The sequence below is a fragment of the Podarcis gaigeae genome (genome assembly GCF_964106915.1).
Source record: "Podarcis gaigeae genome assembly, chromosome: 4".
NCBI classification, from domain to species: domain Eukaryota; kingdom Metazoa; phylum Chordata; class Lepidosauria; order Squamata; family Lacertidae; genus Podarcis; species Podarcis gaigeae.
In genome coordinates, this window is record NC_139677.1 from 37,373,740 (window position 1) to 37,390,141 (window position 16,402).

The 16,402-nt window shown below is 39.7% G+C and overlaps 1 protein-coding gene across 1 annotated transcript in view; it reads right to left on the reverse strand.

The window, feature by feature from the left end:
• PRKX (protein kinase cAMP-dependent X-linked catalytic subunit) overlaps positions 1-16,402 on the reverse strand; it is a 56,467-nt gene that overhangs the window by 18,794 nt on the left and 21,271 nt on the right. Inside the window, exons 2-3 of the mRNA XM_083734512.1 lie at positions 4,590-4,758; positions 1,637-1,900 (exon numbers count right to left, since the gene is read on the reverse strand). Of these exons, the coding sequence (XP_083590638.1) occupies positions 1,637-1,900; positions 4,590-4,758 (433 nt within the window). The remainder of the gene's footprint in view (positions 1-1,636; positions 1,901-4,589; positions 4,759-16,402) is intronic.

The window sequence follows — 16,402 nt, forward strand, 5'->3', positions numbered from 1 at the left end:
ATCATTTTTTTGCCTAACAAATCAGACTGAAAAACATCTAGATTTCAAACATCTAGATTTCATGTCATGTTTTTAGGACAAGCTACTGCCAAATATATGCACCATACTGTCTGCATAGGAGATAACCTGGAATCATATGCACCCTGCCTTATCCAGAATACGAATAAGAAAAAGCACTTTACACTGACTGATTTCAGTAGCAGGGAAAGAAGCAAGGCTGAAAAATGCGTAGCTTTGGTAGGACTGCATATTTAAGGTATTAAATTAAGTGAGCCAATTTCACTAAGCTTTAGCAATAATTGTTGGTCAATTAATATTTTTAACCTGCATCCATAGAAGTTAATGGATGGGCCTGGAGAGCAAAGTTGTATTTTTCTCACCAAGGAAGGGTAGACAGGTGCTGGTCTTCTGCAATGTTTCTCTAAGCATCTGAGACATTTGTGACCCAACATGATTGTGAGGGGAAGCTCATCACCCCTTCCCCCAACCTTGACCTGGAGAGGAAGGCTTAGAGGGGTTTGGGAGTCAGCAATTCATTTTGCTGTTTTCCCAAGTCTCTCATACTAATTTTGGAGATCAGGGAGAGCTTCTGCTCTTCTACAGATTTTTAGGGTGAAGGGAAAGTATACATTAAAGCACATGTGCTCACAAGAGGTGAGCTGGACAGTGTGGCGATTACACGCACACATGGGTCTCAGGATAACCTTCACAAGAGGGGTATTTATACTGTGTGGATATTTACAGAAGGCAGTACAGATATTCAGATGTTTCCCTGTTACATAAAACAGTGGTGGGGGTGAGCTGTAAGCACAAAATGAAACAGCTACCTATCTTGTGTATACTTACACTGTTTTTGAACTGCAGTCTCTTTTGTCTCCCTTTCATATTCCCTCAACATTTGTTCAAAACTACTACTTATTCACCCCAAAATTACAATAATTGCTGTTTTCATATACATACAAATATATTTGGCTTGTGCATTAGAAGTTTTTAGATGGGGATAGAAGTATATTTAATACAGTAATATGTACCCTGAGAGCCAACAGTTCTTTAACATTGTAGGGAAAGATCCTATTGCCAGGTAAGATATGTGAACTTGAACGGAAGCCTAGAAAACTTTAAATGTGATTAATAATAATAATAATACCTCATCCATCTAATGATTTACTGTGCTTATTGCTTTTAGATGTTTATATTTTTAAATACATTTTAATTTTAATTGTTGTATCACAGATGTGCTTACTAACCTCGGCTCCTTTAGCAGAAAGTGTAGTATATAATTTATTTATTTTTAAAAATATAAAGTTAAGAAAATATCTGAGGATTTGCAAGACATGTTAATCTAGTGGTACCCTGATTATTGAATGCTCTGCCGCAGAAGGTCTGTTGGAGCCTACTTTGTCATCTTTCGCAGGCTATGTGAAACCTTCTTAATAAATATAAATACATATGTTTTAATGCATGTTGCATGTATGTATAGCAGTTAACCAAACAGACTAAAAACTGAAAATGTTAATCATGGTTGGTACCACTAGTCATGTTCAAAATTTCATTCTCTGTCCTCTTCCCACCATACTTGCATACCCCCCAAAAATAATAAAGTAAAATAAAATTTCAGTTAAAAAAAAGAGCTTACCTATCAACCAGCTTTTTAGCAAATCCAAAATCGGTGAGTTTTATATGCCCCTCTTTGTCTAATAAAATATTTTCAGGCTTTAAGTCTCTGTAAACAATTTCTTTTGAGTGAAGATATTCTATTGCACAAATAATCTCTGCAGAGTAAAACAGTCCAGTGCTGTTATTAAAGCGTCCCATGTTGCGCAGATAACTAAAAAGTTCACCCCCAGGTACATATTCCATCAGCATATATAGAAAGCGTTCATCGTGGTAAGTCCAAAATCTGCAATGAAAGAGATACGTGTTTTAAAAAATACTAAGAGAACTTGTCAGAAAAGCATAAAATGATTTATTTGTTTTTTAAGGGTTTGAAATATGAATGAAGAATTTCCAATATTCAAAACAGAAGATGTAGTGAAGCACAAGCTCAGCAGTGTGGTCATGAGAAACTATTCTGCCACCCAAGGCCTGAAACCCCTCAAGATATTTTCGGCATTTGTGGAGGTCCCGACACTAGACCTCAATTGACTCATGGAGCTCCTGTGAGTTGATAGATGCATCATAGCTCAAAATGGAAGAGAAGCTCCACAGCGCCACAGCAAAAAGCAGCTGGGGGATTTGGGGGGAAACGTGACACATGGCAGCTCTGTGAATATTCTCAGTTGGTTTAGACAGGATTGAATTACAGCTATGGGTTAATCACCTGTGCATTTTGGCATCACAAATGAAGTGCCACCACCAGTATAAACAGGGGAAAGACATAAAAGTAACAGACTGCTAAGGAATTTTGAGGCCATTCTTCAGGTGTCATTGCCAAGGAATTGATCATGTAGTTGTATACTGCTTTTAAGCCATTTTGGCAAATAAATGGCATATAAAAGTAAAGTAAAAGTAAAAGTAAAAACAGTATCAGCAGCAAAAGCAGCAGCTACAGCAGAAGGGGCATTTCAGTCAAAACACCCAGACAATGCACATTTCTTTCCTCTAACATTTCATTATAATCTGCTCTAGATCTAAATTGTATTTTTTTTGTGTGACTTGTTCTTATGTTGCTTATATACATTAGTCTATCAATCTGTTTTACTGTATCTGTTTTTAGGTTTGCTTTTATTCTTCTTGTGTGAGCCATCCTGATATTTGTTTTGTAAGGCTTTATGCAAACACTTGGAAATGGATTATTATTAGTAGTAGATTGCACTGAGAAAAGATCATTTATTTTTATTTTTCTGGCCTGAGGAATTTCTATACTTTGTTAATTAAGGAGTAATTTTCATCCTTGCTGCTGTTTAACCTGGGAAACTTATTGACATGTAAATAAAAAGCTATATACTAGGAGGGAGAGAAAGCAAGCAGATACAGGTTCAGTGCACCCGATACAGGTTATATCTGCTTTTGGCTAGCATAAAGCGCAAGGTAGGACACACCTTTTTTTGCTGGTCCTACCTACCTATGGTAGCGCTTTGTGCTCTACCCTAGTCTGTTGTTTGAGGGTCTCCCAATCTTCAGGAACAGTTTTTCAGGGGTGCAGCAGCTATAATGGGTAAAGGGAATGAGTAAAAACAGGATGCACCATCTGGTATGAGTTCTGTTTGCTTGAGGTTCCTAGTGGATGTGCTTTCTGCTGGCACAAAGCTGTCCACTAGAAACAATCCTATAACTCTTTAGTCATCAGGTGCTTCTCTGCTTTATGTTTTCTCTTGCCACTCTACCTCTTTCAAAACTCTTTCACCCATAATTGCTTAACAGGTTGTCATGAAAAACTAGTTGTGGTGAGCTCAGAATTAATGCATTCATTTCCCCCTGGTTTAATTAACTTGGGAGTCTTTACTTGAACACTGGACAGGACTTTTCATTTTAACTGGGTTTGCTTTGCATTCTCTTCCTCCCCTTTGCCTTATCAGGAAGCAATCTTGCTATGTCGAAATTACTTTTGCAATACGTACCCACACCCCTTCTGTTCCTATCAGTTTTCAGTGAAATGCTGACATTTCCGGTGGCGTGCATTACTCCACCCTTTACCACAAGATATTCAAAACAAGCAATGAAGCATATGCACAGGGATCAGGTTTCATACAGTTTTCAAACGCAGGGAAACAGAGTGGCATGTTAAATCCACTGTACCACCAGCAAGTGCAATGGTCAATATTAAAGTCCTCCATGGACTGCTGCCACATTTCCTCTGGGGTCAGGGTAGAACCAAAGTCCTTTCTTTGCCAATGAAGGCTATCAACAACTCTTAGGTTGCTCTATTAAACACATGAAAGAACATAGGGATGCATGACCAAAAATGAGCTTATGATTTGTCAGAGATGCATCACAGACTGTGAGAGATGAATAAAATTCTGCCTTGAATGCACTGATTCCCCCTTCTTTCTGCAGCACTCTGTTCACCCCCCCACCACACCCCAAAATATGTTCTAGAAGGTTGAGGGATCTCTGGAACACTGTAGTAGTAGACGTATTTGAATAATTAGCATACAAGACCACATCATTAATAGCTATAGGAATCACCCTAATTTGAGGGGTGGCAGCTTCCATTAATATGTCACCACCTATGGCATATTTTCCCCTTACTATAGTTTTTGTTTGCTTGCTTGCTTAACCACGACAGCTGTTAGTGCAGTTTGTGAACACTTGCGCCTTAGTAAAAAGATAATGGAACATTCTGAAGTGGAATCAAGCACACAACAGGCAGGCACAACTACTACATCATGTTGTGTATGTTCCAAGGAGCAGTTCTCCATCAAATACATTTGTTTCCTAGCTTTTCTAGATTATTTCCCCCCTTTAAAAAATATGAACACAATATTGTTTAAAGTATTTCTTCAAAAGAATGATAAAACAAGTGTAGCATTTGCCACCCAAAAGACTTTGAATTAATCCAAACTGACGAGAGATCGAATGCTAGAATTGAACATTATGCCACAAAAGCTATAAAAGGGGGGGGGGGAGTGGGAGAGAAGAGAGCTTACAATCTGATCAGAAATGGATGATTCACTTCTTTCAAGACCGCTTTTTCATTGTGCACATGCTGTTCTTGTTTTAGTCGAATGACATCTGGAATGCTCATTACTTTCAATGCAAAGTAGCATTTGGCCGATTTCTCTTTCACCAGATGAACCCGCCCAAAAGTACCTGTCCCTGAAAATTAAAGAGCAAAATGTGTCAGTTGCAAAGAACATTATCTTGCAGTTAAGATGTATAAGGAATGTACAAATGCAAGAAATCAATATAAAAGCAAGTGGTAGGCATTATATATTCCTTCATAGCTTTGGCCCTTCTAATCCTAAATACTTCATGACAATTTTAACAGGGAACAGGCTAAACAGTCAGCTCCACCTACTCCCTCACATCTACAGAAACCAAGGCAAAGAACTCTTTAACACCCCCCCCTCCTCCATCAACAGTGGCTACAGCCCTTCCTTCAGATACCTCTACTGCCCACTGCCGTTCCCTAGGCTTTGGGTTTGTGAATGGATGTGAGCATATCAGATACCTAAGAAGCTACCGTATACCAAGTTGGACCACTGGTGCATCCCCATCAGGAGTAGACAAATAGACCATCAGCTGTTGTGGACTATAACTCCCATCACCCATGTTATTGGCTGTATTGACTGGGGCAGATATACTCCAAAACATCTGGAAGGGATTAAGTTGGCTATACCCCCAATTTACACTTATTGGTAGCAGTTCTCCATGGTTTTTGACAGGACTCATTCCTAGTCCTCCTTGGAGATGTTGGGGCATTTTAAATGCTGGGTTTGTGAGCAATAGACCTCTATAATAGCTAGAATGTATCAAACCATATTTCTCTTGCTTGCTGTTCATACTAAGAAGAGGTACCTGAAGTGCATTTTAACTTTCTCTCCGGTCAGGCTAGTTATCAGCATGCTGACAAGCACACAGGGTGGCTTTGTCTGCACAAAAATCTGTGTTCCTCTTTCTGTACGGGAAGGAGTGTTGTACCAGCAGGGAGGGATCGGAAATGAGAGGAGCTAAATGCAACCATTTATGTTTTCTCCCTCACTCTAGAAATTGCTGCTCAGAGTAAAGTTGCACATTGCATATATTTTGTATTATCTATCTGGAATTAAGCATTTTGTGGAGTCTGATGAAAATGAAAAAAAAGCATTGCAAGACATTGTGCATTTAAATATTTATACCCTGCTTGTTAACTGAGGTCCTTGCAGCAGCTTACAAAATATCTAAAACACAATGAAACAGCTAGTTGCACAACTGTTAGTAATGCCAGGCAAATGCATGTAAAAGCTTTCCTCCCAGTCCAACTGCCACTCAGCAGCCTGGAAATACCTCCACTGTTGGAGGCAGCATGTCTCTGAATATGAGCTGCTGGGAACCACCAGTGGAAAGTATGCTGCTGAGCTCAGGTGCTGCTTGTGAGCTTCACACAGGAATCTGGATGGCTGTTGCGAGGAAAGCATGCTGGACTAGATGGACCACTGGCTAATCCAGCAGGCTTTTCCTATGCTCTTATTGCTGCAAGATGGGCCAACAGCCAGATGTTAATTTCTCACTGAGGTGCTATGGTCTGGCCCTAGTGGCAGCTGAACAATGCATTTGGGGAGCCAAGCTGCCATAGTCAAGCTTCACAGTCCTCAGACTATTATTTTCCGTGTCAAACATATATTGCCCATAGATTGGATATCCACCCTCAGTATCGCTTGAAGAGCAATATCCCTTGGTTATTTTTCACTTTCTTCACAATTCTCTCAACAAATCCAATTAATTTAAGGAGGAGCAGATGGAACAGCTTCTGTACACCAGCATTAAAAAGACACACAGAGAGACAAAGAAAAGCTGCAGTTGGATTTAGTTAGCAAGCATTCGAGTAGATGAGCAGACACTGTTATAAACACAGAGCAGCCTATGACTATCTTTCGCTAGCTAAGAAACTCAAGAGGCATGCTTCTGAAGTGAGATGCATTCCATTTGAAAACAGCTAGCTGTCTACAGAGCACTTAATACCAAGGATAAGGTTATCAGTTGAAGAAGTACAAAACCAAACTAGGAGCAAAGCAGGCAAGATCTAAGCATTCTAATTTAAAAGCACTTGAGAGTCCATATCACAATGAGGTATGTTTCCTAGTTATGAGTAGAGTAAACCCTGATTCATGCAAATAGCAATGTAGTGGCGGTTTTAAGTGGAACCACAGACAAGCTGCTCTGTGCAAAAACCTGATCACATTAAATGATTCAGCACCCGGTTCTGGCATCAGGCAGAAAACATTCCTCCATAATCAGGCCTTTGACTGATTAAACAATCTATGGACTCTTAAATGTGTTTGTGGAATTGTTCTTTTGGTTTTTCTGTTTGCTTGTTTTTATTATGTTAACCTCTTTTGTATTTACATTTTTTACTTTTATGCTGTAAACTGCCCTGTGATTTTTGGATGAAGGGTGGTATAAAAAATTAATAAAATAAATAAATACTGCCATCTCTTTTCTTGGATTGTAGCAATGTGTCGGAAATAAAGCTTAATTCTGGCTTCCCAAACTTCTTAGACTCAATGACCCATTGATGAGCTTGTAAAGTTGTCATCAACCTCAATCCAAATTCTTAGGAATGTACATGAAATAGTCAAGAAATATCTATCCATCTATCTATAATCAACGTTTATTAATCACCAATCACCAATAAAAATGTGTGTGTTTTACATACACATGCATATATATATGGAAGTAAAACAAGTGAAAATAATGATACCGTATTTTTCATCTTCCCTAATGAGATAGAATATAGAGGTTCCTTTTGTACATGCCCTTGCCCTCTATTTCCAAGGCTCATAGTTCCTAATTAATTTTTTCACAGTATACTTCTTTTCTACCCCATGCCCTTTTTAACACTCCACCCCCATTTCATCCCCTGCCCAGTCCCACTGTCCCCAGGGAGTCAATATCAACCACTTTTGGAAACCCTAAAATAGATGGAATAGACAGAGGGCAAAAGTCTTGGTTTGAAAATAAATTCATAGGAAATTATGGATGTATTCTGTACTTATAGCACCCACTATAACACAAAAGGCCGGGGAATACCATATAATATACTTCCTGTCTTGCCATCTTCATATTGATAGCGGAGAATACAGCAGCAAATTATTACACCATTGTTTACTTCATTAGGAAGTTTCTTTGTTTTACACTTGCCATACTGTATTTTTATGCATACACAGAGTGAGATCTTTAATACTTTTTTAAAAAGGTATTAATGCTGAATGCAAGATTTAAGCTAGTGATTATAATCTTCTGAAGCACATCAAAATCCTGTTCTCTAAAATAAGGTGATTCAAATTAATGAGGACAGAAGCTGAAAGCAGAAGCTTCCCTGAGGCAAACATCAAGGTTAAAAAGGGCACATTCATCTTCCACCCCACCCACATATTAATTCTTAAAAATACAGCATCATCAGTTAACCATAGCTATAATGGAAGTACATAGAGGGGGAACATCTATGTGAAGCTGCACAGACAGATGGATAAGAGCTTAACTCTTGTGGCATTTTCAGCCCCAAGTGGAAAGCTCCACCCTATGAAGTCAAATCATAACTCTGATTAAGACTCTTCAACTTAAAAGATTAAACAGAATCTCACCACAGACTAATCCTGAGGTGAGGATTTCCTGCTATGCAACTTAGATAGATTTGCTATATGAATCTACATGCTTAAATTTTTTAGCTCGCTTCTCTCAATTCTATACTTTTAAAATGGTTTTCAATGAAGTACAATGCATGCATGATAAAACAGTTGTCTATATACCAACTACTCCCGAGAAATAAGTTATTATGCTTTAAAACAGAGGTGTACAATCTAAGGTCCCAGGGAGAAAATGTTGCCCTTGGTCTAGCTTCATGATAGTAGCTAGGAAAAGGGGGTGTCACAGAGAAAGTGGGGTAGCAGAGAGAAGACAGGGGCACTTCATACTTTTGCCTCCATCATTGGTTTCAGCCCATTCCATCGTGGGCATGAAATCTGCACCCTTGACAGATCATCATGAAGAGATGTGTGGCCTTCCTCACACCTACCTAAAAATCAGGACCACACAAATGTATCTCCCTCTATGCAGAACTGCTATTTAACACACTTGTCAAGAAATAAACGGGTAAACTATAGCCATGCAAAGTCATGGAATACTGAAAAAGCCTGCTAAATGCAAACTGATTTGACAGCAGTAGCTTATCACATCCTGCTTGAGCTACAGTGCTTTGATTTAAACATAGAACTATAAACAGCGTTCAGAAAAGGCTTCTTAACATATTCAACTATGTCATCTAACTACCCTGGGAAATTGAACATGTGATTAAATCCCTTAATACTGTTGTCACGTTGCATGCAGATACCAGTAAACAACCTTGTTTCCACGGTGGGCTTGCAACAAAATAATAATTTGGTCAACACTGTACCTGAGTAACACAACTGAAACAATGATCTGTGCCATTGTGAGTCCCTTACAGATTTAAATAGTGGAAGAGTTAAGTGTTCAACTTTTTAAACATAGTAGTTCTGCTGCCAATTGTTAAGTAGAAACTTTTTAAAAAATAATTACATTGTAGCAAAGCAGTGTGAAGAAGTTGTTAAGAGAAATGCATGGAAGTGCACAGGTTTGTTACAGAAGCATTTGCAGAAATATATGTGCAAGTCAAATGATGCCAGCAGTCCTATGTTTATAGGATTCTGTGATCTGGGAAACACTAAAACAAGACACTTTATGTGAGCCTCTTAATTTGCAAGAGTCTGAATGTGCAAACCAATAATTCTCACAGGTTGATTCTCACAGGTTATCTAGTCCAAACCCTGCAATGCAGGAATCTTTTGCCTAACATTGCCTTGAATCCATGACCCTGAGATTAGGAATCTCATGCTCTATCAACTGGTAGATGCCAGAAATGTCAGCCTTTGCTTCCCTCTGGGATGGTCATAATAGGAATATGTTTGTGACAAGTCCCATGGCATGAAGTTTTGCTTTTGCAACTAGTTATACAGTGGTACCTTGGGTTACATACGCTTCAGGTTACATACGGCTTCAGGTTACAGACTCCGCTAACCCGGAAATAGTATATCAGGTTAAGAACTTTGCTTCAGAATGAGAACAGAAATCGGGCTCCGGTGGCGCGGCGGCAGCAGGATGCCACATTAGCTAAAGTGGTGCTTCAGGTTAAGAACAGTTTCAGGTTAAGAACGGACCTCCGGAATGAATTAAGTACTTAACCTGAGGTACCACTGTATTACCATCCTTCCAGCAGAGCATTCCTAAATGATGGATACTGAAATACTTGCTCCAAGCAAGGTTCTAATACCCTTCTATTAAATAAAAATAGCTTTGCTATTTATAAATCTACAGAAACAATTTGACAGGTTATTTCAGACACGTGGCACACCACCTTGCTTTCTATCCTCTAGGGGTGGAAGAGAAGCCAATAGCCATGCAAGAATGCACAACTATCCCAAGCAGCCTTCTGCCTGACGAGAGAGACCAAACAAGGTCATGGTCTTGAAAACAAACCTATTACTGCTATACTGACTACTGAAAAAATGTCTGCGTCTGAGCCAATATTAACACAGAAAAAACATATAACAAGCAAACTCTTTTGTACAGAATTCAGTTTTATCTTGAAGACTTCAGCCAATTACACTCAATCCTATTTTCCTCTGAGGAAAATGCATCCAATAAGTTATTAAATTTGCCTACAGCAAAGTGGCTACTTTAATGACAAAGTAGGAGACAACATTGGTCCCTCACACACCTTTCAAAACTTGTGATTTTAATTGTATGCTTGTTGAAAGCCTCAAGCATTAGTGTCATTTTAATTTTTTTACTTTTACAGAGGGTGCTGCAATAAACACGCTTTAAACATACTGTAACCATTTTAGCTAAGTGGAGAGCATTGATGCTCACAGGAATGTGCAAGACATTGATGCTGAAAGCATTTAGCATGCCTTCTTTTACTCACCTTGCCTTCCCCCTCCACCCAGCACTCAAATTTCTAATCTCTTTGGGACTGTCTTGCATAACATAGTCATATGGTTACGAAGCCAGACTCTGATTAGGTTCACAGTGCTGTGGGATGTCAGAATGCAGTTTCTTACTTGCCATTATAAACTAAGCCAAATGAAGTTTTCATACATTACTAGTACTAAGGAACAGGTACACAGTCTGGGGTGATCCTGAACCCAACGTTATTATTACTTGAAGCACATGTGGCCTTAGTGGTTAGGAGTGCCTTTGGCTAGCTTTGGTTGATAAGACAGCTACAGCCATTCCTGGTCTGAGACAGCTTAACCACCGTGGTCCTGGCACTAGTAAATTTAAGACTCGGTTACTCTAATTTGCTCTGTATGGTGCTTCCCTTGGGATACCCTCTCAATACCATATAACCCCTCAGCAAAGAGTGTTGGACTGACTGCCAATTCTAGAACTTCACCATGGTTTGCTTTAATTGATCAGACCTAGAATGTTAGTTCAGGCACACATCTGCTCTACATCATCCACTGTGAAGAAAGTCGCTAATAATTCATCCAGCTTCTCTGCAATCCCCTTTAGCACACCTTAGACTTCCTCATTGTTCAAAGGTACAACTGTCTCCCTAGCTCTTCTCATGCTAACATAGAGTAAATAAATAGTGTTTTGTTGGCGGTCTTCATGCTTCTCTTATTCTATTTGGCATCTCCTTGCATTTCTTTTTCCAAAGTTTGTTCTCTAAGATGAAGCATTCCAACCTCCTATCCAGCAACCTGCTTAGAGTCAGTGTCAACATTTCACTTACTACATTGAAATTTCAATGACCAGTGTGTGTGTGTCTTGTTGCTAGAAGGGGACATAATGTCGGGTCAGCTAAATCGGGGCTTGTAAGCCTGCAAATATGTGATTGATATGGTTGCTGCATTCAGGAACCTTAAAGAGAAATATGCTCCTAAGCTTGATAAATTGGTAAGATCCCCCACTATGCAAATTGTCTACAGCACATATAAGATTGGAAAAATTGCTCAATGAACTGAAAACTGAATTAGAAATCTGAAATCAATGAACTCATCTGAATTAGAAGAATCCTTTCTTAGAATAGTTATTTTTACCCCAGAATATCTGACCTAATAATCTTAACTGGGTCCTTGAGAAAGCAAACACAAGTCTTGGAATGTACAAAGGCTTTTTATTACTGTTGAAGAGCAATAAAAAACCACTTTGTATTATACGGGAACAATGTTCTGCTTTGTCAGTGTTATAAGGAAGCTAATCTTTTTTTAAAAAAAAGAAGAAGCTTAAAATATTATAAAAGTTTATCTTCATTTTAATCAAGCACAAGCATGGGGAACAAGTTCTATCACAAGTATTTTAATTTAACTTAATGAGGAACTACTGGTATTTTCAGTTTGCTTTGTAAACTGCTGAATGTTGACAGCTCTCAACTATTCCAGTGATATCTAACAACGTCATTTAATTATGTACTCGGAACGTAATTCCTTCATTGCTCAAACACTTCAGATGCGTGGATAGCCAGTACTGTTTACATAATAGTGTTCAGAATTGGCTCATTGCAATGTGTCTAGCCTTCGTTCATATAACAACAAGCTCTGGATATAAACAAAACATCTGCAAGAAAAATTGACCAGATCCACAATTCAGCAATAAATATGCACTCAAGCCAGAACATAGTAAGCAGCAGTGATCTTTCAGCCAGCTTAATTTGTCAGGAATGAAATAAATTTTAAGTAAAACCATTAAGTTACAAAAACAAACAAACCAGGGATATGCAACCATAATATACAGTAATTGCCACCTGTTTTAAAATCCACATGGTTCAGGGTTAAGATTCCAAAATACATTTGAAGAACATGGACAAATTTATACTGCAATGAAGTGGAACAGACATGAAGCACTTCTGAGAGATACACCTTGAGTTGAACAAGTGGAACTCAAAATGCTTTGCTCAACAAAATTGTCACTTTGTCATCCAGATTTACATTAGTTCAGTAGTCAAGTTTGTCTACTTCAGTTCAAATGTGTTTAATGAGTAAAATCTTCTTGTGGTTGTACTACGGAGGGGAGGACCTTAAAAAAAAGCTACTACTAGCTTTAGGAACCTACATTAAAGATGAGGAGGAAGGGCCTTATTAATTTTAAAGAGTGCTGCAATTTTTTTCAGTGAAAAATACCAAGTGGTGTTGTTTTCCAGGCACAGTCTTGAGCTAACTGAGCTGTCTTTGAGGGCCAAACTATTACACTACAGGGGACTGAATGTTTCAAAGGTGTACTAGTAGAGTTGGGTGGTTATGGAAGTTTTTAGCAGCACTGCACACTAATGGAAACAAAACAAAACTGCTGCCCCAAAATGGTAAACAGTCCAAAACTTGGAGCAAATTTTGCATACCCCTTCAATAATGAAAAAAATAGTCACCCAAATAAGGAGGAGGAAGAAGGGAGTAGCTCTACATTAAACGGCAAGGAAATCATCCCGACAGAAGAGACTAGTACACAAATTTGAACATCAACTTCACTGAGTGCTTCTTCATTGGAATGCCAGATGCAGTCACATGGCCATATGTGATCACATAGTTCTAAAGGTGGGAACAGACTAACAGTGCTATGGTACTATGAAGAGCCAAAGGAAACAGTGGAGAGACTAAGAAAAATAATGTACTGCAAACACTATGAAGCCATTCAGGACTATTTCAACCACTCGGCTTTCATATATGTGAGTGCATGAAGAAGCGACTGCCAGAGCAGGGGGAGCGAGTGGCCATCACACAGTCCCCTTTGATATATCAGGCAAAGTGCTGTGCAAACAAGACAGTGAGAATGTAAAAAAAGGAAGAAGTATGTACTATGCACGAATAGCTGAAATGAACACACCACTGAAATAATATTCCATACATCATTCTCAACTAAATGTGGAGGGTGTAGCTCTAACCTAATCACAAACAGTAGGCCAGGAAGAGTGGCATGGATAGTCAGTTGCAATTTCCCACTACTGCTTCAAAACTCAAACCTAAACTATGCCTGAAGGACTGTAAGCTATTTCCATTGCAAGGGGAGGCAGGTGTGAAGTAGTCTCCCCAAATGAATCACCTAAAACTTTATGGTCGTATGATCCCTTCATAACCCTGGAAACCACCTCCAGTCTCAACCAAAGCGGACCTTCCTATTCATGCTAACGTGGGGGCAGTTTTCCCATCCAGACTGGCCCTTCAGCTGAAGCTGATAGAAGCCAGACCACAAACACCACCTGGAAGAAACAATACCAGCCTAATAGCCAAAAAGAATTTTTTTAAACACTTCCCAACTTTTATGCAGAGTGATTGGTCACAGTCTTTGTTGCCTAAGTGGCTATATGGGGTCAGTTATATCAACTGACATCCGAGGCTTGCAAGACCTTGGCTAATTGCACCCTAGAGCTTTGCTATATGCAGTGGCGGAGCTAGCTGCTCCGGCACCCGGAGTGGTGCACATGCTGGGTGGGGCTAGCTGCCCATGGGGGTGCACCAGTGGCAGCTAGCCTCCCAGGGGGAGCACCACCCACAGTGATGTCACCCCTCCTCAGGGATGACAACCGGGGTGGACCGCTCCCACTGCATCCTCCTTGCTCTGCCTCTGGCTATATGAGGCCAAAGCAAAGCCATTATTTCCCTAGGCCCCATCTTTCCCTCCATGCAGGCTCTCCTAATAGAGGAATGGGCCCTCTTTCCTCAAAAGCATCAGAGAGATTTTGTAGTTGATCCAATGTCCCAAATGATCGCTTACAACTCTTAGCCTTAAACAGGTTTTGCTGTTACAGTGGTACCTCGGGTTAAGAACTTAATTCGTTCTGGAGGTCCGTTCTTAACCTGAAACTGTTCTTAAGCTGAGGTACCACTTTAGCTAATGGGGCCTCCCATTGTTGCTACAGTTCCGCCAAGCAATTTCTGTTCTCATCCTGAAGCAAAGTTCTTAACCCGAGGTACTATTTCTGGGTTAGCGGAGTCTGTAACCTGAAGTGTCTGTAACCCGAGGCACCACTGTATTAGGGATGATGTGATGTTGACAAACAACAATTCAGAAAGGCTAAAAATACAGCAGCATTTAAATTTTGGGGGTTGTATCCAACAGTGGTGTTCTGCTATGGCGAAGTGGTTCCAACTTGTGAAAGGCATGGCACCTTATTTTCCATGATCCCTTCCATCCAATACAGACCAACCTCCCTTCCCATTATACACTTTTCCTAAGGGTGGGGGAGGGCCCTCTGGAACAGTTTGGGGTGTGGCAGAGGGCTGCAAATTGTGTGTGGAATTAGTGAAAAAGAGATGCCCCACCTTACACTAGCCGAAGCCCAATGCTTCCATGAGATACAACCAATTCTATGGTGCATTCTAGACATTTTACTCTACAGAAGAGTCTTTCTATAATCTTCATCTTGTTCAGGCCATGCAATATAACTGTTGAGGACAATTTTCACAGCCTGGAGTTTGTTTTAAAATGACTGGACCTAATGGTCGGGGGTCCCCTTACATTTTATATTTAGGACAGCCATCAGAGGTGCTACAGAGTTTGCTAATCCTAATCCATAGGGAGCAGGCTAGTCTCTTTACCAGCAAGTCTTTAGTTGAAGCCTAGAATCAAGAAAACCAGACTTCCTCTGGGAACTTGGTGGCAAGTATGGTGAATCTGCAAGTCATGTGGCTAATAGGTTACAGAAACACACTCTTTTATTTCATGTAAATCTTCTGGATATTGTCAGCTCTGCATTCTGAGTAACTCCAGCATAACCTACAGTGCTCAACACCGGACATGTATCTTCTCCTAAACACCATCCCTTCCTCTCCATGCTTCAATCCTACTCTTACCTTCACTAACCATTTACCTCACTTTGATATTTTTGGAACTGCAACTACAATGAACTCACAGACATCATGCATGGCTGTCATATGGATCGGCACATTTTTCTTAAGTTTGACATCCTGCTTTCATGGCCATGCTTCATTTTGTTGACCAGATCTGTCAGCACCTTTCTCAGTGTTAACATCCTCAACCACAATTTGAGTATACAATGCTCCAGAGTATACATTTCCATCCCTACAAGTCACAAGTTCAAACCCAGCAAAATAGTGACCTGTTTATTCCCATCTCATTGTTCTTTAGTGTCTCATTTCACAACAGCTGAGATGTGGGAAATGGCTCTCTAGACAAATGAACTCTGATTCTTCCCTGTGACAAGTGACAAGTAGATATGAAAACAGGATATCATACATAAGCAAAGTGTGACCAGCAATATGACAAACATGTGTGATGCTGAGTTTCATTCCAATTATAATTCCTGGAAGACTGATGTCAACACAAACCATTATTAGATGCCAAGACACTAATGCACGAACAATTCTTTAATCCCTAAATTTCACTCACCATGTTACACACCCATTCATTCCATAAGAGTCCTATCTGAATGGCATTGCTATTCACACGTTCCTAAAATAAAATATTTGTTTTACCCTTTGATCATAGCAACAAAGGAGGGAAAATGGCCATTTAAAAACCTCAACCTAGTGTCATCTGCAAAGTCATACAATAGTGCTTTCAGACTCTTAAATAGTATCAGTGCAACATTTAACAAAAAAGATACAGCTAGACTTTGATTGGAAACTCAGAATGTTACTGAAAACTAGGCACTTTCCAGGGTCCACAACTATAGTACAGATACCCCCACCCAATTGCTATTGATTTCATTTTCAAAATCTCCCCACCAATACCAGGAATAAAGAGGGGTGCCCAATGAAGAATACTCCAGGTAAACCCAGTGAAAATA